A 23727-nucleotide genomic window follows, 5' to 3' on the forward strand; every position below is an offset into this window, starting at 1 on the left:
AAGTTACATTTATGTGGAGAAAGTGAGGTCTGCAGATGCTGGAGGTCAGAGCTGAAAATATGTTGCTGGAACAGCGCAGCAGGTCAGACAGCATCCAGGGAACAGGAGAATCGACGTTTCGGGCATAAGCCCTTCTTCAGGAATGTGGCCCATGATAGCTGTAAATGAGTTCTAATGCACGGAGCAGCCACCAATAAACATAAAGCAATCATTTTGTTCAATATGCTAGTGAGACATTCAAACCAAGAATGACTGGTGTGTAAAATTAATCATACGGTGACATGGACTATATCAAAAAATAGGTTATCTAAACTGTGGTTCATCACTTATCAACAAATATTTGTCTTTCGGTTCAATTTAACATGACTGCCTTTTGCCCAGTGTCAATGTGACTCATGCAGTTGTATTAGAAAGTACATTTGTGTAATATTGATTGCGAAGCTTACAGCAATGCTACAATCTAGAATTCTACTCCGATCACAATTAAGTATTTGCTGAATCAAGACATCTGGGATGTAGCAACCCAAGGGAAATCTGTCCATTTATGCGAGCCAGCTGTTTGCAAATAGACTGCTGTGTTTCCCTAGATTACAAGTGTCTACAAATCAAAAGTGCATAGTTGCAGTGAAGTGCTTTGTGATGCAGGTGTTGGTGAAGAGGTGGGTGTAGGGATTCAAACAATAAACATATTGTTTTGACTAGCATAGCTTGAATTGCTTTGCTGTGAAGTAATCTACTTCTGGATGCAAATGTTTTCATTTATTCTCTAAACGAGGGAAATTTGGCAAGGCTCACAATTATTGCACCACCCCTCGTTGCCCTGAACAGGCAGGGGACACATTGAACTGCTGCAGTTCAATTTTTATTCTTCAAAGTGGCTTGATAAAAGTAAGTGGCTTGTGTTTGCCTTCCATTCTTCTTTACTGAATCTTAACAACGCGCTATTCTGACCTTCAAATGTTTACTTAGCTTCCCTTAAGTGTATCCATGCTCGTCAACTCAACCACTCAATGTGGTAACAAGGTGAGAACTATAACCACAAAGCAACATCTCCATGACTATCTCTTCTTAATCTTAAAGACCTCAATCTGGTTACCTGTAAGTCACACTCTTTTCTAGAAAAGAGCTTGAGCTAATTCAATCTTTCCTGACTTAACCTCTCATTTATGGTGGCATTTTATTAAACCTTTTTGTTTTTTTTCATTTCCTCAGTTACTCTACATCATTTATTTCTGTGTGAGTTTTGAGCAACTTTGGCTGAGAGTATGTTCTAGGGGACAGGAGAGTATGTCCCCTGCCTGTTCAGGGCAATGAGGGCTGGTGCAATAATTGTGAGCCTTGCCAAATTTCCCTCATTTAGAGAATAAATGAAAACATTTGCATCCAGAAGTAGATTACTTCACAGCAAAGCATTACAGACACTGTAATGCATCAGGGAGGAGAAAAGACACCTGGATTCTTTGCAGCAAGAAGCAGTCACATCTCTCAGGACAGGGTCTTCTGATTTGGTCTGTAGTCAGAGATGGGAAGGTGTGACTGAGTGAGGCAGATAAGGGAATCCAGAACCCAGGGGTGTCAGCCTCTGCAGTTGTCCAAAGGTGAGATTTTCAGATTTTTCAAAGAGAGCAGGGCTGTGCGATGTATAAATAAACTGACTATGGCATAGGAAGCCATTCAAGTAGGGGAAAGCAAGAATCCAGAGAACTGTGTTGCCTGTCCAGTACCAGGGTTCAGGATACCTGCTCGAGGCCAGAGAGAAAATTGCAGTAGAAGCAGGCAATTCAAGTTGATGTGACCTACCTAGATACATATGACAAACAGCTGGAAAGACATTCTGCACAGCAAGTATGAGGAGCTAGGGGATTAAATTAAAAGGCAGACATTAAACTTTTGTGATCTCTGGATTATTACTTGAACTCTATGCCAATTTGCATAGAGTGGGTGCATTTAGAGACGAATACGTGGCCCAAAGAATGGTTTGGAACATGTGGTTCCAGTTCTTGGGGCATTGGCATCGCTGCTGGACAAAGTGGGGGTTGTACCATTGACATGTTTATACATGAACCATGTTGGGCCAGTGTTTTTGCAAACTGAATAAGTAGGGGAAAAGGAAGTGTTTTAGACTAAATAGTGAGGGCAAGTGAATAAATGTGAAAGAATGTGATTTATCAAACAGTAGAGCAAGAGGAAAACAGTAATATGACAAATGATTGGAGTATGGTAGGAGGAGACAGAAAGATATCTTTGCTCAGCAACACTCTCCAGGACCTTACCATTAAGCATGTAAGTCCTGCTCTTATTTGCATTTCCAAAATGCGGCACCTCACATTTATCTAAATTAAACTCACAAGGCCGTTTGACCTAATCCCGCTGTAGGTCATTGTTAGGCATATTCTTTCTTCACCATTATCTACTCCCTCCATCTGTACTTTCCCCTACCATACTGATCCTTATGACCCTTTTAATTGGGGTTTGTTCCTGTGTTTCTGTAAAATTGGGAAACAGATGTTTATACCTACTGTTTGTACAGGCGTATCTAGCTTAACTTCCTCCCCTCACAGCATCTTATCTTTTCGCCTGTAATATCTACCATTGTTTTGCAGTCACGTTTCATTCTTGCATACAATTTTAGCTAATACAAAAACAATTATGTATTTCCTCCACATAGTTTCCATTCTTGTTGATTCCCCTCTTGGCTAAAACAATTACACACTGGTGTGAGTTCATTTACTTTGTAAAAGTAATTAGAATTGCAGAAGTAACACTATTTTTCCTACATCCCACAATATGTACAAGACATGCTGGAGGTGTTGGACTGTTAATCATGCCCCTTTACAGTAACTCTAACATGGAACAAAATGTACAAGCAATACAGGATACTTCTAATAAAGGGATAACTGTAATCATGGGTGATTCCACATATAAAGTGGAAATATTGCAAGAAGTAGCCTTGAAGAAGATCCATAGAGTGCTTTCAAGTAGATTGTATTGTATAAAACATTTGAGCTTTTGGGCATGTGATTAGAAAAAAAAAATCACTAATCAGGAGGAATCGATATGGTTTGTCAAGTGGAAAGAATTCTGTTTGTTTCAGATTTCAGTATCTGCAGTATTTTGCTTTTATCAGTTTTATTTGTGCTGTCTTGGGGACTGAAGAAACTTTACTTCTAACGGTTATTCCATTGGCCTTGTTACTACAAGGTATAATGTAGCATGATACAGTATAATGAAAAGGAAGCTAGATCAATGTGACAAGAAAGGACTGGAAGTATTGTGGTGATGGGATTAAGGATGGTAGGGAACGTGTACAAATGTTAGCAAAAATATGGATCAAAACCACTTTTGGGAAGTTTCTCTTGCTTGACTGACTTTACGAATGTGTTAAAATTGTTATGTATAACTAGAAAAAAATCTAGCCTCCTCCGTGGCAGACCTGTATTGATTTCTACAAACCAGCTAGCCACCTCTGCACTACAAGGAACCTGCAACGATGTGTGCCAAGTGGCAGATTGGTGCACCTTTGCTATCTCGGATATTTAAGTACATACAGTTCCAGGCACCAATGTTTACCTAGGAGAATGAGAGGACTGCAGATGCTTGGAGATCAGAGTCTGAAGGAGAAAGTGAGGTCTGCAGATGCTGGAGATCAGAGCTGAAAATGTGTTGCTGGAAAAGCGCAGCAGGTTAGGCAGCATCCAGGGAACAGGAGGATCGACGTTATGCCCGAAACGTCGATTCTCCTGTTCCCTGGATGCTGCCTGACCTGCTGCGCTTTTCCAGCAACACATTTTCAGATCAGAGTCGGAAGTGTGGTGCTGGAAAAGCACAGCCGGTCAGGCAGCATCCGAGGAGCAAATTTCTGATGAAGGGCTTTTGCCCGAAACGTCGATTCTCCTGCCCCTCGGATACTGTCTGGCTGGCTGTGCTTTTCCAGCACCACACTCTCGACCAGTATTTACTTGTCGAATAATCCAATTGCAGCGACCAATACGTCTTGTTTGCAGCATAGTTGCACCGAACACGCTCTTTCTACTCCCCGCCCCGTTACTCCCTCGCCTTTCCCCCCTCTATTTGCCGTCAGAATGAGAGTTTGTTTTTGTTTCCCTCGAGTGCCTGGTGAAAACAGCAGAGAGAGGGAAAAGCCTTGGCTGTCATTGGAGCGCCCCATGTCTGGTCTGTCAGGATTGTTGACGTCAAGGGGCGGGTTGTGTTTCTATGATCAACCTGCGGGAAAACAATGAGGAGCGGATCCGCCTGAAGCTGGCGCTCCCTGAGCAGCAGAGTGCAGGCTGGTGCCGAATGCAGCGCAGGGACATGATGCGAGGCGCCGGTAGCAGCGGCGGCGGGGCGCCGGAGGAGTGGGCAGACTCGGGAGCTGAGACTGCAGGGTGAGTGAGTGAGTGCCATTGTCGGCTCCTCTTCCTGGGCCTATTGCGATTCAGAGGGAGAGGGGAAAGAGGACGGCTTGTTTCCACTGTCTCCAGGCGGGGCACCATGCTATGGGGGGGATGGGTGGGAGGGGAGAAGCAACAACAAAAGACTTCTGCTGCACTGTGGGCACAATATCCCTGCACGGGTTGGTGGTCACTTTTTAACCGACTCTGGTTACCTCTACATGTTCCACTTGAAATTAAATGAAATGTAGCAGGCAGCACGCCCCTTTACAACACCACTTATTCACTTCACTCTGTCAAACAGGTTTGCTCCACTTCTAACTTACGGTACATTTCAGTCGATTTATCACTGTTTATACTAAAGGAACAATCCACTTCATGGGCGAGGCTGAGGTTTCTTCCTTCAATGCCTTTTACAGTAGGCAGGCTGCTGGTCGAAAGATGACTAACACAATACCGTTAAACATTGTGAATAACCGGCTACTTTAGTGGGAAGTCTTTGGCGTGTTTGTCCTGGACGTTATGTAAGTTTTTTTTCATTCCTTTGTGGATGCATTAGATCACCGTAGTTTGACGCCACTTGTTAATAAGACGAGAGATACCACAGTCTGAGCCAAACTGAAATGTATACGTTTCACTCGCTGAGTTCTCTGTTTAGCAGTGCTGAAGCAGATCAGGTTTCTAATTTAGTTATATTGTCAGCAAGGAGTCTGACATAATCACGGAATTTCCCCTCGGATGGTGTTGACTGCGGGACAATACTGAGGAAGTGATACTGTCCACGGTATTGATTCAATGTTCGGTTATTGGTTTACCGTGGAAACCAGCCAGCTCTTCTATTCGTACAGTTTTGGCGATCAGTGTGTAGCGGTGCAGTTTAAATAGAAACCTGAATCAAAATTCCGAACAGGGATGAAATAGTTGTCCTGGTAACCGCAGACCTTTTAAGTTCAATCTCACTGCACCGATTTGGCGCTTTCCACAGATTCCTTTGTGGTATTTTCTTATCAAACATCAAGTCCGAAAAACCTAACACAAAAACAAAAAATGCTGGAAAAACAAAGCAGCCCTGGAGAGAAAGCAGAGCTAACGTTTCGAGTCCAATTTTAAGAGATTGAGTTTCTCTAGCAATTTCTATTTTGTTTCAGGTTTTCAGACTTCGCAGTTCTTTTGTTTTATATTATCGAAAAACCGAATGATTTTTGCCACTGAAGAAACTTCCAATTAACCATTAAACAAACAACTTTCTTTTGTGAATGTATTGCACAGCCAGATTCTGATGAGTATAATCTTAGCTGGATACGCGCTGCATTTAATTAGTAGTTCTGATGCAGTTCCCTTTTTACAACCCACTATGAACTTGAACCTAATACATTCAATATTGCAGAGCAAGATCTGTGCTGGAGCCATAATCTATTAACAGATCTCTTCCTAAGGTTATTTGAAAAACTGAGTTTATTGTTGATTTAAGAGACTTCAGTGTTTGTCTTACAAGACAAAATGTTTTTCAAACATGTTCAAAATATCTCTGTTACTGGGAGACTGGAGATTGTACAAAAATAAATAATTCCCTGTGACAAAACATAATACATATTTCAATGATGCTTAAAACAAATATTCCCTGTAGATATTCACTTAATATCAATTAATGTTTCAATAGAAGGAGGACTTGTGGCCGAGTGGATACAGTTCTTGTTTCAGAGTCACAGGATCTAGGTTCATGCCCCAATTCTGGATTTTATTTCATCACCTGGCCAAACTGGTTAGAGTGATTTACAAATTGAAATTCAATGTATGCTAATGATATGTGATAGGAGAGGAAGTGATTTCCTGGTCGGTCATAACCGGGAAAAAAATGTTAACCTCCACCACCACTGTCCATAGCTCCAGGCTAGAAGATACATGTAAAAATGAATGTTTGCACAGCTACTTGAATTCCTTGGAGATTAAACAGCATGTGTGAATCAGATTGGGGATCTCAGCATTGAAAGTATGCAAGTTAGTTCGCTAAGCTTGAAGGTTTATTTTCAGACGTTTTATCACCATACTAGGTAACATCATCAGTGAGAGTCTCTGGTGAAGTGCTGGTGGTATGTCCATTTATTTATAGGTCTTGGATTCTTAAGGTGAGTGATGTCATTTCCGGTTCTATTTTTCAAGGCAAGGTAGATGGGATGTAAGTCGATGTGTTTATCGATGGAGTTCTGATCAGAATGCCATCCCTCTCAGAATTCTCGTGTGTGTCTTTGTTTCGCCTGTCCGAGGATATGTGTGTTGGCCCAGTCAAAGTGGTATCCTGCTTTGTCTATATGTATAGAAACTAGTGATAGTGGGTCGTAGTAGACCCAAGGTTTGTGTTGGATAGATGGGAGCGCAGCTTGTTCAAGTCTCTGCATTACTGCTACCGCTATGAGCTCTGATGTTGGTGATCCCATGGGTGTCCTGTTGACTTGTTTGTAGGTTTTGTTATTGAATGTGAAGTGGGTGGTGAGGCACAGGTCCATTAGCTTTGCTGATGAGGTTGGTGCTGTCTGGTGTTTGTGGTCCTGGTTTCCCTCGTATTGATGCCAGTGTTTCTTTGGCCAGGTCAATGTTAGTTGATGTGAAAAGTACTGTGACATCAAAGGAGACCATTATTTCATCCTCTTCTATTTTGGTGTCATTGGTGTTCAGGATTTCTGGGTTGGAGTGTCGTGACACAACATAACCAAAAACTACAGCCATGTTACCTTACATCCAGACCACTCAGACCCCTTGGCATCATGGTAGCCGACAAACCTATCAAGACACAGCGACTAATGAACCTAAAGCATCCATTAAATACCACCAGCAAAATGAATGACATTTACAAGAAGCCATGTAAGAACTGTAAAAAATGCTACATTGGGCAAACTAGCAGGAAACTTGCCACCAGGATTCATGAACACCAAATGGCCACCAAGAGACATGACCCACTAGCTCTAGTTTCTATACATACAGACAACACACATCCTAGGACAGGTGAAACAAAGCCAAGCACAAGAATTCTTAGAGGCATGGCATTCTAAACAGAACTCCATCAATAAACACATCGATTTAGACCCGATCTACCTTCCCTTGACAACAAGAACTGGAAATTACATCACCCATCTTAAGAAATCAAGACTTATAAATAGAGAGGCGGGACATGCCACCAGCACTTCACCAGATGGAATACGAGGGAAACCAGGACCACAAACACCAGACAGCACCAACCTCATCAGCAAAGCTAATGGACCCGTGCCTCACCACCCACTTCACATTCAGTAACAAAACCTACAAACAAGTCAACAGGACACCCATGGGATCACCAACATCAGAGCTCATAGCGGAAGCAGTAATACAGAGACTTGAACAAGCTGCGCTCCTTTCTATCCAACACAGTCTTGGGTCTACTATGACCCACTATCACTAGTTTCTATACATATAGACAAAGCAGGATACCACTTTGACTGGGCCAACACACATATCCTCGGACAGGCGAAACAAAGACACACACGAGAATTCTGAGAGAGATGGCATTCTGATCAGAACTCCATCGATAAACACATCGACTTACATCCCATCTACCTTGCCTTGAAAAATAGAACCGGAAATGACATCACCCACCTTAAGAAACCAAGACCTATAAATAGAGAGGCAGGACATACCACCAGCACTTCACCAGAGACTCTCACTGATGATGTTACCTATTATGGTGACGAAACATCTGAAAACAAATGTTTTCAAGCTTAGCGAGCTGGGTTACATACATATCATCAACCTAAGCTACTAATCTTCTCAAAAATCGCTAACGCAGTATTGTGTTTAGCTGTGGTAGATTCAGGACCTGCCCCCTTCCACCACCTGAATTGATGTCACTGTGGGCTCGAACTTCCTCAGGCAGAGAACTCCAGGTGAAGTGTTTCTTAAACATGGTACTGGAGCTGGCTTTCAGCCTGTGTTACCTCTGTTAATGCTGGTTCCCCAATGAAGCTTTCAACTCCAATGACAAGAAATCTAGCAATATTTAAACATCTTACACAAGGTCTAAGCTGAACATTACATTTATTTCTCCATATCCTTCTGAAGGGATTGAATTAAGTACTTAATCGTTCCTAGTAATCATTTAAATGTTTTTAAATTTAATTTCATCTTAAATTTCCTGATCAGCTGAGCTTCAGTTGGCAATTCCTGTGAAGCATTTTTATCAAATCATAATCCTTTGAAAGAAAAATACTTGAGAGTCTCCCTTGTATAATTCTTTAGAAACATATTATATGGAGGATCATGATGGTATTACTATTTAGTATTACTACAATCTTTTGACTTTTTTTTAAGAATATAAGGAATTAATTTGATTCAGAAATAAAGTTAACAATTAAAATTGGTATTTTGTTTACTGTGTTTCATGACTTTAATTCAATCCCTTCAGAAGGATATGGAGAAATAAATGTAATGTTCAGCTTAGACCTTGTGTAAGATGTTTAAATATTGCTAGATTTCTTGTTCCTTTTCGGTGGTGGGGAACAGTTTTAAATGTCCTTTTGTTCAAAAAGAGCATTTAAAAGCGGATCTATAGATACAGTGATGGTTTGACACAGGGTTAGAGAAGACAGACTTAAAATGCTACTGTAAAATTGTTGATTAAAAAATTGAGGGATTCCTTGTTCTGGTTTATCTTGCTAAGTGAGAAAACCATGTTTTTTTTTCAAGGAACATCTAAGACAGAAAATAATAATGAATCTGTTCCCCTGTTTTCCATTTAACACTACCTTCCTGCAAATACATCAGTAAATACAGAAAGTAACAAAGTTATGGGGCGGTAAAATGAAACTAAAGGTCTAGATGTTTACCAAAACGTGTAAAGATGTTTCAATCATTGCAAAGAGTTTTGCAGTGTCTTTTACTGGTGTAGTTTTAGCTCATTGCCCTGGCAGGCCATCTCCTGTCTTCCTGTATAAAGTCCCACTGTGCCTTTCCATTTGCATTGCGATGCAAACAGATATTTTAAAATACTATTGACTCTTGCTCCATGAGCACTTACTCATGCTTGTCACAATGTCTTATTATGGCTCAGTTGGCTGGACAGCAAGTTTATGGTGCAGAGTGACGCCAAAAGTGAGTGATAAATTTCCTCATTGAATGAGGATAAAATAAAGGACCTCTCCCTCGTCTGAGGTGTGGTGACCCTTGGGTTAAATAACACTAGTCATCTCTCTCTAATGAGAGAGCAGCCCTTTGGTCTGTTAAGACTATGCCAATTTACCTTTCTCTTATTGTGCTATCAGGAATGTACCAGCAGATAAGTTCAAACAGTTAGTGCTATAACCTGGGCAGATGAAAATGAAGACAAAAATCCAATATGTCTTGATCAATAAACTCCAGAACACTGATTATATCATGTTAGTTATCCACATAAGAACTTGGGTACAAAGACTAATGGATTGTCTCTCCCTGACTGTAAACATCATATCCAATAAAAGTTCACGGTGTCATATCTCTATTCTCAATGTCACTAAACACGCTACTGGAAGAGGCTAGCAAGTTCTGCTACCTTGGGTCCATAATTGTTTACAGACTATCTGACGTGATGCAAAACCCGACTTGTGAAATATGCATGGAAAACCAATGAGATGACTCTTCAAGCAAAGGTCTTTGAGCCCTGTGTTCTCAACACCTTGGCGTGTGACTATGAAGCTCAGATAACTTCTACCTAACAAGAAAGGAAACTCAACCATTCTTATTTTCACTGTCTGTGGAATGAGTTCCTACATTTCATGGGAAGTCATGATCACAAGTGTGACAGTCCTCTGAAAGGCAAATTTCTTGCGTATGATAGCACTTGTTAAGCAAGGGTGACTTTGCTGGCTCTGTCACACTGACAGAATGGAAGATAGACACATCCCCAAGAATCTTCAATGTGACAAGCCAGTCAAAGCCAAAACACCAATAGAGCAACCAAATCTTTTCTCAAAGATGCTTCCAAGCATGAATTGAAGGCTGTTAACATTAATTTTCACACATGGGATGCTTTAACCAACAACAGAGAGAAATGGCAACATTGTGATGATCAGTAGTTACAAAGCTTGCTACCAACAAAATCCACAGTGACAGCCGGTTAACCGCCTGTTACAGTTGTGGCAGTACATGCCTTCCTTGTGAATTGGATTCTCCAGTCATCAGTAAAAGTATGTCATAAGAAACTATCCCATTGCCACTGGAGTTGCTGAATGTCCATCATCTTCAGTGGAAGACAGGATGCCAAAAAATGACCAGCTGTTATAAATTCTTGAGTGGAAATGATTGTGAATTATCATTTTTGGAGATCAGCCAAAGGTCAATGATAACAATGGTGTCTCTTGATTCAAGTTTAAGATGAAGCCCCACTCTAGAAATTTGACCAGTGAGGGAGTGCTGTATCTCTGGTGCTGTCTTTTTAGATGAGAAATTCAGTAGCTTGCTCTGCTTACTCAGCTGGATGTAAAAGATTCAGTTATACTATTAGACAAAGATCAAGTCCATTTTCCCTATGTCTTAGTGATTATTACACCCTGTCACGTCAGTACGCAAGTCAACTGGCTATTTATCACCTAACTCTGCTTTCACAACAACAATAACTGTATAGCAAAAGTTGTTTTCTGTAAAGTGCTTTGGAACTACTTATGTTTGATAGATACAATATAAATATAATACTTTTTCTTTGTTTTCTTTCATTCAGTGTGTTCTAGTTAATATTGAAAATGTTTAGACTAAGTAGAGTGTGTAGGTTTTGCGTTAAATAGGATTTATTTGATACAGCATCAAAATATCATTTGTTGAAGCTTATTGAAACTTAGAAATGATGAGGTTACAAATCAGATATTTACAATTAGAGCAATTTTTCATTCATCCAGCTGCAACATTACAAGTATCTTGAATTTTCAGACCACTCGTATAGTAGAAACAGGATTGTCATTCTTAATAGTATTTACATGACCAATCACGCAAAGCTGTTATAACCATAATTAACTTAAAGTTGTATGTGAAAGATAACTATTAGTGGCTTATTAGTTTCTATATTTAATTGGGAAAGTTATTTTTATTAAAATACTAAGTACATAAATCCATCACTTGTTTTCTTTCACAAATGTTTCAATTCACGGATTTCCAAGTTGTAGATTCACATACTGCAATACAAAAACTGGCACTATTGAAGTAAATCACAATGTCATTTACTCATCTGACACTTCTAAAAATAATTCTAGCTATGCCAAACTTTGCCTCGTGTTAACTGCTAGTTTTATTTTCTGATTTTGATGTACTATACTTCGTTTTTAATTTTTCTGGAAAAAAGGATCAAACCATGTAAATCCATCATCAAGAGAAAGATGTGGCATTCAACATTTCAATTGAAAAATGGCAAATTCAACAGTTCTTTGTTAACTTCTATATCCCGCAATAATAGTAGAGGCACTGCTTCAAATTAAAAATTCCATGTATCAATCATAAGACAAGTGAAAACACAGTTGAAATTTCAAGAGCAAAAGTGTATGTTCAGAAAAGAAAATGTCAGGGTTTTGGCCTTCTGGTTGGAGCCAAAAATCTGTAAAGGTCTGTTCCCGAGAGCAGCAGAAAGTATGAGTCATTTTAGGTGTAGCTGGGTGATGCACATCTCATTGCAACAACTCTGAGACATAATAGATTTGTGAGGATGGCACAAGCTGGATGATTGTGGCATCAGAACTCCTGGCAGGCATAGCTGCAATTGGTAACAGCAGCAACAGTTTTCAAAAAAACGTCACTGCACTTGGCTGTATAATAGGCAATGACATATATATGAAATTATTCTGGAACTTGCTTTATATTTCTGAGTTTCCCACAAGCCACTGAATGTAAGGAATGAAAGATTTCAGACCTCAGCTATGCATGTGGCAAAAATTTTGAAACTTGGTACACTAAATAAGTTAAAGATTTGTTGCTTTCCCCCAATTGATAGCGCATTTTTTGTAGAATCTTTTTCTTTATTGTGCAATACATCATATTTAATTTTGCATTATTGTCATTTTATTACAGGTCTGATTCCAGCAGGATGTCTTCAAGTAGTAAGTACGAATTACATTTGTGACCATTGCATCTCAACACTTTCTTGGATCCTTGCTAAAGTTAATGGGGAAAGAAGGCACACACTCTGTTAAAAGTAAGGGAGGGGAAATATTATGTACTATCATAAACAGTGAAGTATAAATTTGTCATTGTGCATAATGTAGTGTGTGAAAAGATGCATATTTGTGCACTTGAAAACTACCTTTCCTGCTGTTTATTTCTCTTAAATTTTAGTAACATTAATGCATCTTCTCAAACTTAAAATCAACGTTTTAAAAATTGTAAACTGAGAGTATTACAAACTGATTTCAGATTAGATAGGGGGAGGCCAATGATATTATTGCTGGACTGGGGGAATGTCCAGGGGAACTGGGTTCAAATCCTGCCGCAGCAGATGGTGGAATCTGAATTAAATATATTAAAAATAAAATCTGGAATTAAGAGTCCAGTGGTGAACATGAAGCCATTGTCAATTGTCGGAAAAACACACCTGGTTCACTAATGTACTTTCAGGAAGGAAACTGCCATCCTTACGTGATCTGGCCTACATGTGACCCCAGACCAACCGCAATGTGGTTGACTCTTAACTGCCTTCTGCGCAATTAGGAATGGGCAAGAAATGCTGGCCTAGCCAGTGACACCCTCATCCTGTGAATAAACGAGAAAAGGATTAGTGTGATATTTATACTGGAAATATTGTGACATTTCAGCGCACCAATTGTCAGTTGGCTTAAAATTTGTTTTGTCTTGCTGGTGTGTTCAAATATACATTAATTGCTTCAAGACTTATGATTGCTATTGTGAACAGTAAAATACTTGTCAACGTAGGGCTTTGCTAATTCTCTCCAACGAAGAAGTGAAATTGTCAGCAAAAGTATATAATGGCTGCTGGTGGCAGTTGGCATCTTATTGATTTATTTTAATTCAGGTCCCAAACTGATTATGAACACAGGATATTGGAGCGGAGGAAGAGTGTTTGGTCCCTTGAGCCTGCTGCACCATTCAATAAGATCTTGATGGATATGTTTGCACTTTGAATTCCACATTTCCGTCTTACCCCCCCGCATTGATTCGCTGCCAAAAAAAATAATCTATCCACCTCTGTCTTATTCAAAGACCCCTACTTCCACCAACTTGTGAGGCTTAAAGTTCCAAAGTTGCACAACACATATCTCTATTTGCAACGTTTGATCCCTCATTTTAAAAGCCTGCCCCTGTAGTTCTGGACCCACCCAGAAAAGGAAAAATAATGCATCTTGTCAAGACTATTCAGGACCTTATACACTTCAATGAAGTCACCCCTCACTCTTCTAAACACCAGAGAAGGGACAAAAACAAAACACAGTCTGCCCAACCTTTTCTCATAATACAAGCCGCTAATTTTGGGTACAATCTAATTACATCTCCTCCTCCTCCTAATTTCCTCCAATGTATTATCATATTTCCTTAAAAAGGAGACCAAAATGCGCACGCAGTTTTGGATGCCCCAGTGTCCTGTATAACTGAAGATATGTGTTCAATTCCTTTCATAATGAAGGATAACATCCAACTAACCTTCTTGCTTGCATGTCATATCTGCCGGCTCACGTTTTGTGACTCATTCACTGGAAACACCTAAATCTCTCTGCACCTCAAATTTCTTCAGTAATTCTCCATGTATGTATTACTTGTATTTTCATTCTTTCTGCCAAAGTGAACAACTTCACATTCTCACATTGTACTTTAGTTGCCAGATATTTGCCCCCTCATTCACTCCATTTATGTAATCCGTAAACTCCTTACGTCTTCTTCACAACATACAATCTCACCGATCTTGGTGGTTCTCTGTGAATTTAGCTACCTTTGCTTCCCTCATCTAAATCATTGATATAAATTATAAAACGTTGAGACCAAAGGAGAGGCCGTTATGGGACTCCATCCATGGCATCCTGCCAATCAGATAATGACCCATTTATGCAAACACTGTTTGCTGCTAGCCAGCCAATCTTCTATTCATGCTAACATGCCCCCCCCCCCCCCCCCCCCCCCCCCCACCATGAGCTTTCATTTCTGCAATAGCCTTTGATGTGGTACCTAATCATATCCCTTATGGGAATGCAAGTACAGTATGCCTCCAGACTCCACTTTATCCATAACACATGTTATTCAAGAAACATAGAAAATAGGAGGAGTAGGTCATTTGGCCCTTCGAGCCTGCTCCACCATTCAGTATGATTACGGCGGATCATCCAACTCCGTACACGTTTTGCACTTTTTCCCATTTTGAAATATTTCACCCCAAACGCTATATCGGACTCCTTCTTGAAAACATTCAATGTTTTGGCCTCAACTGCTTTCAGTGGCCGAGAATTCCACAGGCTTACCACACTCTGGGTGAAGATATTTCTCCTCATCTCAGTCTTAAATGTCCTATCCCGTTTTCTTAGACTGTGACCGTGGTTCTGGATTTCCTGGCCATTGGGGACTACAGCACAGAAAAGGTCCCTTTAGCCCATCAAGTCCATGCTGACGAAAAACAAGCAATTAACTATTCTCATCCCATTTTCCAGCACTTGGCCCATAGCCTTCTATTCTTTGGCATTGCAAGTGCCCAGCTAAATACCTCAATGTTATCAGGATTTCTGCCTCTACCATTCCTTTGGGGAAATAGTTCCAGATTCCCACCACTCTCGAGATGAAAACATTTTTCCTCACATCCCCCTCCAAATCTCCTACTCCTAACCTTATAACTATACTCCTGGTTATCGATCTCTCTGCTAAGGAGAAATGTTCATTTCTGTCTACCTTAACTGTAGTCCATTTAATTTTATTCATTTCAATCATGACCCCCTTAGTCTCCTCTGCTCCAAGGAAAATGACAGCAATCTATCTAATCTCTCTCGACAACTAAATCTCCTTTGCATGCCCACCAGTGAATCACATCCTTCCAATAATGTAAATTCCAGAACTGCACACAATACTCCAGCTGTAGCCCAACTCTGTACCATCCCTGATGAAGGGCTTATGCCCAAGACGTCGATTCTCCTGCTCCTTGGATGCTGCCTGACCTGCTGTGCTTTTCCAGCACCACACTCTCAACTCTGATCTCCAGCATCTGCAGTCCTCACTTTCTCCTCTGTACTGTTTCAGCTTAATCTCTCTACTCTTGAACGCGAAGCCTTGGCTAATAAAGGCAAGTATCCCATATGCTGCCTTAACCAATTTTTCTACTTGTCCTGCTATCTCAAGGGACAGGTGGACAGCCACACCAAGGTCTGTCTGATCTTTGCACTTTCAAGGGTCTTACCCTTCATTGTGTATTCCCTTGCCTTAATTGTCCTGCGTAAGTACAGCAACTCACACTTACCTGGATTGCATTTCATTTGTCACTGACCAGCCTGTCTATATCCTCCTATAATCTAAGACTATCCTCATTATTTACAACCACACTAATTTTTGGATCACCCATCCTTCCTGTATTTATTCTGTCGCATCCAGTTAGAATTTTACAGGTATCTATGAAGACTCAAGTTCATCCTCCCTCCCCTTACGCTTCTAAACTCCTAATGATCCAATGTCAATTTGAATGCAGGTCAGGTCCTAATGATTCACCTGTCTTCATACCTCAGTCCTGCATTGTCACTTTTTTTGTAAATTGGTTAAGCATGATTTCCTTTTAATGAAACTCTGCTGTCTCAGTTTTTCTAAGTGTGTTGCTATAACTTCTGTAATGATCGATTCTAACACTGTCCCCATGATAGATGTCAAACAAGATGACTGCTATTTTGCAATATCCTGTTTTCTGTCTTTCCCCCTTCATGGTTAAAGGGCTTATATCTGCTATTTGCAAATTTGATGAAACCTTTCCTGAACCTATGGAATTTTGGAAAATTTGTTCCAGTTCATCTACAACTCAGTACCACCTCTATGAGGACCATTGGCTGAAGTCCATCTGGACCCAAAGACTTATCAGTTAGCAGCTCCATTAGTTTGCTTAATGTAATTTCCTTGGTGACTGCAGTTTTGGTAAGTTCACCTTGCCTTTCTACCTCCTGATTTTACAGCTATTAATGTGAAGACAGAAGAAAACTGTTTCTTCTACTGTTTCCTTATTATCGCCAATTATCTCTCTAATCTCACTCTCTGGAGGACTGTCATTCACTTGAATTGAACTTTTTTCATTAGCTATATTACAAATTGCTACCCGTTTTTACATTTATAGCTACCTTTCTCTTGTACTCTGATTTCTTCACCCTTATTAACCTTTTACCCATTCTCTGCTGCTCTTTATATTCCAAGCAGTCATCTGACCTGCTGCTCATCTTTGTGCAGTTATGAGTTTTTCCCTGAGTTTAATCATTTCCCTAAAGTCTTTAGTTGACAATGGATAGTGGGTCCTCTTTCTTTGTGGTAGTAATATACTTACTCTGAATATTCTGAAATGTCCCCTTACATATCTGTTACTGTGTTTCTATTGGTCTATCACCCAGCCTAGTATGTCAGTTCAGTTCAGCTAGTTCAGCTGTAATGCCCACATAGTTGTCCTTATTTCGGTTTAACATATGAATCTTTGATCCAGTCTCCTCCCTTTCAAACTGAATATAAAATTCTCTCGTATTGTGTTCTCATTGTACAAATGGTGCCTTTACTTTGAGGTCTTGAATTAATCCTGTCACATAACACAAGTTCAAGTGTAATGTAACCTGCTGTCTGCTTAGTTCCAGAATTCGCTGCTCTAAGAAACTACTTTGAAAGCTTCACATGAATACCTCCTCTACTGACGTCTGTGAGATGCTGGAAAAGCACAGCAGGTCAGGCAGCATCTGAGGAGCAGGAAAATCGACATTTCAGGTGTTAGCCCATCATCAGGGCTTATGCCCGAAAGGTCGATTCTCCTTCTGCTCAGATGCTGCCTGATCTGCTGCGATTTTCCAGCACCACACTCTCGACTCTGATCTCCAACATCTGCCGTCCCTACTTTCTCCTCTGGTAACTTCTCCAATCAGACTTTTTTCAGTTTATATCTCGATTGAAGTAACCCATACCTCATTGTGGTTGCTGTTAGGGGCCTGTAAACCATTCCCACTAATGACTCATTTCTCCTGTTGTTCTTATGTCAACCCCAACTGATTCTGTATCTTGACCTCCTGAACTAAAGTCCCCTCTAATTATTGCACCCATGCCATTCTGACTAATAGTGCTGCTACTCCACCTTCCATTTCTTCTTGAACATCATAAACCTCTCAATATTCATTATCCAACTGTTATTCTGCAGTCACTTCTCTGAAATGGCTATCAGATCCTAATCGTTTACTTCAGTGAGTGCCAGCACTTCATTTACTTTGTAATGAATACACAAACTCAGAGACAAAATTTTTGTGTTGTTAGTTTTTCTAATATATTGTTGGTGTACTCTTACCATCTTTTCTCTCTCTAACACTTCCAGCCATTCTCTGACCCTAAATACCCATATTATTAGTTTTCTTTCTTACATTGGCCCTACCCTTTATGGACGACAGCTTTCTAAATTTGATCCCTTTCTTCCATTTTTTAATTTCAAGCTCTCTCCACTTTCCTAATTATGCAGTTACAAGAATACTGATCCCAGTGCAGTTCAGGTGTAGACTATCCCAGTGGTATCCTGCCCACTTGGCTTCATACGACTGCCAGTGCCCCATGAACCAGAACTCTTTGTACTCATACCAGCCTTTCAGCCATGTAGTCAGCTCCCAAACTTTATATATTCGATGTCAATTTGCATGCAGGTCAGGTAGTAATCCAGCAATTATAACTTTTGAGGCTCTAAATGAAAATGCAGAACCTAACAGCTCATAATCTCTTTGCAGAACCTCTTACGTGCCAATGGTATTTACATGGACCATGATAAATGGATCCTGGCCCTCTTGCTGCAATTTCCTCTCCAGTTCTGAGCAGATGTCCTGCTGTGGATTGTGTCAATCCCTCTTACTATACCATCTCATTTTACTGCAAAATTCCTTGTTGCTCCCCCACTTCAATGGCTCCTAGTACCATGCTTGCATAGTCAGTTTGCTCATTCTCCCTCACCCCGTCCCCCGCACTCATCTAAACAAGCTGAGTATCTGTCAGACCTTTTGACAATTGCAGAAGTCAACATTGTTGCACTCCTATCCTTTGCCACCGACCAAATCAGAAGACCCTGTTCTAAGGGTTGTGACCGCCTCCTGATCCAAAAAGAAATCCAGGTAAAGTTTCACTTCCCTGATGTGTTGCAGTATCAGCAGTTCAGCCTTCAGACCATGAACTCTGAGCCAAAACTACTCAAAATTCAAAACGCTTGCTACAGTCAGGCCTGTCTAGGATCACAAGAATATCCATAAGCTCGCACATACTGTAGTCTTATCATGTTAATGAGTTTTCTTTAACTAATTATATTATTTACTCATTTATGTTGTTTTTTATATATATATTGTTAATTATGCCATCATTTGTATACTAAGTTAAACTTGAGAATAGAATAATCTTGAGTGTTTAACGGATACTTATGAAAAAGATAGCTCCTTTCCCACTAGTAGGGCAGAGCTGTTCCTACAGTTGATTTGTTCAGGATGGTTGAGAATAAAATGAGAGTCACACAAATTCATGTGCAGTTGTTTCATTTTCAGTGAATTCATTCCAGTGTGGAAATAGAAAGGTTTGCCAACTTTGGGAACCAACTTGCCTCTCAAAACCATTCTTCTTTGCATGTAAACCAATTACAAAATCGCATGGCAGCATTGTGTTCTAATACAGAGGAACTTCGATTATCTGAAGGATATGGGTGCGGAGTATTTCGATAGGTTAATCAAATTCCGGATAACACAGTTTAGCCAAGCATCAAGACCTTGCGATCTTGTTCAAATAATCCAAAATTGGGGTAATCGAACGCTGGGTAATCCAGGTTCCTCTGTATATATTTAATTGTCAATTAAGAAAAAAAACGCCCTTCTTTTAGAAAGTGGATTGTTTCTAATAAGTTGATTATACAAAATTGCAATGGATGAATTTCACTTTGTGGATACAAAGCATCCCAGTAGTGCAAAATCTAACCATTACTAATTCTCAAAGAGATTCAAAGCATACCATCTCCAGCTGATGATAAACTTTATCTTGGCAAACTCGATCAGAACAATATTGATACCCTAATACATTTAGATCTCTATTGTAAATCTTGCATTGGTTCCATCATCAAACCAAGCAACATTTGTTTGAAGTGTCTTCATGTATGGGGAAAGAAATGGATTCACAATTTCTATTTCTGAGCTTTGTTTCTTCCACAGGCTTGAAGCCATAGTTCCATCTAAATCTGAATGCTAATGCAAGTGGAACTCTCCTAAATCATATTCCTGATGCTTCCTGCAGACCACTCAATTGTATTGTAGCTTCACCATGTAATGCAGTAGAACGCTTCAAACTCATCTCAGTAAATTAGTTGAAATCTAGGATATATTTTGCTGACCAATGGAATGATATTCTTACAGGATTTGTTTGATTCCTCACAAATCTGTAGTACGCTGTACAGTGTTTAACAAAAGCTAAAGAGTTTGAACAATGGTTATGGATTTTGGTGCCAATTTGAAGAAAAATGTTTGCCAGACTTCAGAATATTGAAAAAATGATTACATGAAGGGTCTTGACACTGAGGACGTCTCTGGTCAGTGCTGGCCTGAGCAAACTGACATGCATGTCAAGCTCACTAAGAAAGTTAGAGCGATTGTTGAAAAATCAGAACAGTTGCCAAAGCAGCCAACCAGCTTTTCTCCCATAGTATAAACTGTTGTGATCGTTGGACATGTGGCATTCTTGTGTTTGTCCTGATGAGTGTAAGATGAAAAACTTGGACAATGTGTTTCTCTCTACTGACAAGCAGGAGCTCAGAACTGGTTGATCTGCAAGCAATATGCACAACTACAGAGAGGTTATTGCATGCCAGAAATGGGATGCTAATTATTGTTCAAAACAATAATTTTGAACAATACCTAATGTTGCAAACCACTATACAGAACATGATAATGTAATAATTTACCTTACAAAATTTTCTAATGATCACTTTTAATGGAAATTGATATGTTGTGTAGCTTTTTTTGCATGAGCTAGGTGTGAATGGATCCCCTGTCAAGGTCATAGCACAGAAACAGATCTGTTGGTCCAACTTGTCCATGCCGACTATATATCCTAACCTAATCTAGTCCTATTTGCCAGCACTTGGCCCATATCCTGCTTAACCCTTCCTATTCATGTACACCTCCAGATGCCTTTTTAAAAAATTGTAATTTGTGGATTTGTCACTTTTTAATTATGTAAAAGAATCTTAGCAGCTGTTATCGCTTGTAAAAAAAACAACTGTGGGGATGGGGTGTAAACCAAAAAATATGGTATTACCATCAGCCTGTTGAGGGCTATGTGCAGTATACCACTCATGAACTCCTTAGGGGAAGTTTCAGTTTCCATTGTAGATAAGACCTAAATAAACTTCTGTAGGGAGAAAGATAAAATATAATCCTAGAATCATAAAAGAGATGTACATTAGTATGTCTCTTGGAGCGATATAGCAGTAGATCAAAGCAGATGACTCTTTGGGCACAGGGAGCTCTGTTCTTTTACAAAAGGGAATGAAATAACAAAGGACTTGGTATTGTTAACATCTGCAATGTTCATAATATTAAAATGCTGCTTCCTTGATTTAAAAGCTATCAGTTGCAAGATGCCAAAATGGGTCTGATAATTGCGATGTGATATGACCATTGCTTCCTGTGTAGCTATTATGCAAACCTTGTCCTGCCCACTCATTTTGAATGGTTAAATACAACCAGTGCTAAGCTTGCTGTTGAGTGGCTGTACACCTGAATATCAGCTAAAATTGTAAGGGGCTTACAGGAGTTTAAACTAGCCTATTCTTACTCAAAATCACTCCATACCACTTACAGGGGAAGTAAAATTTGGCTGGAGCATATATTGAGAATTTGTGTAAAAGGAAGTTGAAAATTAAGAGTTGCCTAGTGTTGTAAAGAGTAGGCTGCGACACTTCCTAATACTCTGCTGGAGGTCTTGGTACAGGAGATGGCGTGCAAGAGAATTATCATCCATCCAAAGGAAGACATCTGCAGACATGGTGCAAAGGCAGTGGAACCAGTTAACCATAGCTTTCAATGGATTCTAGCTGTGAGGATCTGTGTTCACAACAAGTTGAGTGACCTGACATGATTGGCCACGATCTGGAAATATGTCTTCAATGTCATATCCTACTAACCTCAGACTATTCAGTCATCACAACAATCAACCATAATTTTCTCTGTAGGATTGCATATCAATCAGATATTAGAGGAAAATAATTCTTTATGATCACATCACAGACAATCATGTGCAAAGTAACGTGCATGCATTAAATGCCACCCTGCTCCATGGGAAACCTACAATCCTTGCCTTCTCACTCTGCACCCATCTCTCAAACAAAAGAGCAGAAATTGTTTTGAGCTGTTTCAGAATACAGAAACACTGTTGGATGTCTTGTGTAACTGCAAGGTGAACTGGTAGATGCTGCAGAGACATCTGCTTTAGCCTGGAATGAGTCAGGTGCATAAAACTTAAAGGTTTTCATAATCATTGGCAAGAAGATCTTTTGCTTTGCTCAGAGTCTGCACTGAAGTCTCTGGCTTCAGTACATTTGGTAGATTTCTGTGAGGAATTTCTTTGTGAAGCTGCAATATTTGCGACATGCTTCTTTGTTGAGGTTGTGATGGTAGAATTGTTTCTACTGATCTTTCTCCTTGCCATGTTGTGGAGACAAGGGAAAGAAACGATGTTCCCATGCCTGCAAGTAAATGGCTTGTGCAGATTCCTTAAAGTCAAGGCCAAGTCCTTCAGTCTGTTCCTCGTGACTCCCTGTAGTCTTCAGTAATTTTGGACAACTCTGTGGATTCACCAAACACTTAGACATTTTGGAGCAAAAGCCACTAGAAATCAGTCAGCAACTAAACTGTAAGTAATTGATGATCCTCTTAAATAGCAATAGTGAGTGCCTCCATCCTGATGCTGACACATATTTGGCTGTGTAAGGTGAGGAGAAAGTGTTGGCTGGACCATTGAACTCCATTATAACAGTGCTGCCATCTAATCAGGTTTTGCATGCAGATTGCTGTCAAAATCCACCCACTCTACAGTATTCAGCACTCACTGTGTAGTTCTAGGCCTTGGAACCTTCCTATCAACAGGGCAGATATTGCCAGGGTTCAACATCACTCCATTGTGCTCTGCGGGTTTGAAGACCAGCACTTCAAACCTGGTACCAAGCTCGTGGTCTACAGAGCAGCAGTGATATTTGTCCTCTATTTGGCTTAGATACATGGGCTGTGTACAGTCAAAAGCCTGGAGTGGTTATACTAAAATCCCACAATCCATTGGCAGGATAGGCACAATAACAAAAGTGCTCTCACTCAAGCCAACACCCTCAGCATCAAAACACTAACAATGTTTGATCAGCTCTGCTGGGCAGGCCACATTATCCACACGCCTGATATGAGGCTCATGCAGTAGGTGGTCAACCATTGACACCCGGACCAAGACCACCCAAAATGGAGGGTAATCATGTGGGAAGGATTGATACATCTGAGTCTCATCACTGATCGTAAGCGGAAGGAGTGTGTGCTAAACTGGGCAACCCCCCACCACCACCACCTCATTTCCGCAGCCAGTTTCTGTCCTTCCTGTGACAGAGATTGCAAAATGTACATTGGACACTTCAGTCATTACCTGAGCATTAGTTTAAGTGTGGAAGCAACTCATCCCTGTAAGGGACTTCCAGGAGGAAGAGAAGCTACTACTCTCGTTAAACCTGGCATCTGTTATGGCTAATACCAGTAGTGTGCCTGCTTACTCTGGAACCCAGGGTTCTGCAAAATTGAATGGTGCATATCTGAATGTTGTGACTCTGGGATCTTATCTCCAACAGTGTTCATTATTTGCCTTTCCACAGATGAGTGTAATCCTAGAAAACACCCAGCAAATTTGTTCTGTTCGTTCATCTTGCTGGCTCTCACATTCCTGAGAAGTTTGAGCTTTCCCCTGGGGGACATTCTGGACACTGCGCCTTGGCTGCTAGGATGCCAGTAATTCAATTCCTTTTTCGTAGCTGACTTTATTCCCCACCCCTTCAGTTTAGCACAACCACTAAAAGCCATTTTGGAAAATGGAAACAACCACTATTAGCCTTAGGGTTTGACTAAGACTGAATTAAAAGATGAATTCAGAATGACTG

General features: G+C 40.3%; 1 protein-coding gene across 2 annotated transcripts in view; it reads left to right on the forward strand.

The window, feature by feature from the left end:
* Positions 1-4262: 4262 nt before the first annotated feature.
* fam124b (family with sequence similarity 124B) overlaps positions 4263-23727 on the forward strand; it is a 54101-nt gene continuing 34636 nt past the window's right edge. Inside the window, exons 1-2 of one of the 2 annotated variants that reach the window (XM_043702080.2) lie at positions 4263-4388; positions 12447-12475. In XM_043702080.2, coding sequence (XP_043558015.2) covers positions 4300-4388; positions 12447-12475 — 118 coding nt within the window. In that variant the 5' untranslated portion in view covers positions 4263-4299. Of the gene's footprint in view, positions 4389-4809; positions 4919-12446; positions 12476-23727 lie in introns of those variants that run through there. The other variant, XM_087993678.1, reaches the window with a different exon arrangement.

This window comes from Chiloscyllium plagiosum, unplaced genomic scaffold (genome assembly GCF_037043375.1).
Source record: "Chiloscyllium plagiosum isolate Xiang-an unplaced genomic scaffold, Cpla_swu_hap1 HiC_scaffold_13, whole genome shotgun sequence".
NCBI lineage: Eukaryota > Metazoa > Chordata > Chondrichthyes > Orectolobiformes > Hemiscylliidae > Chiloscyllium > Chiloscyllium plagiosum.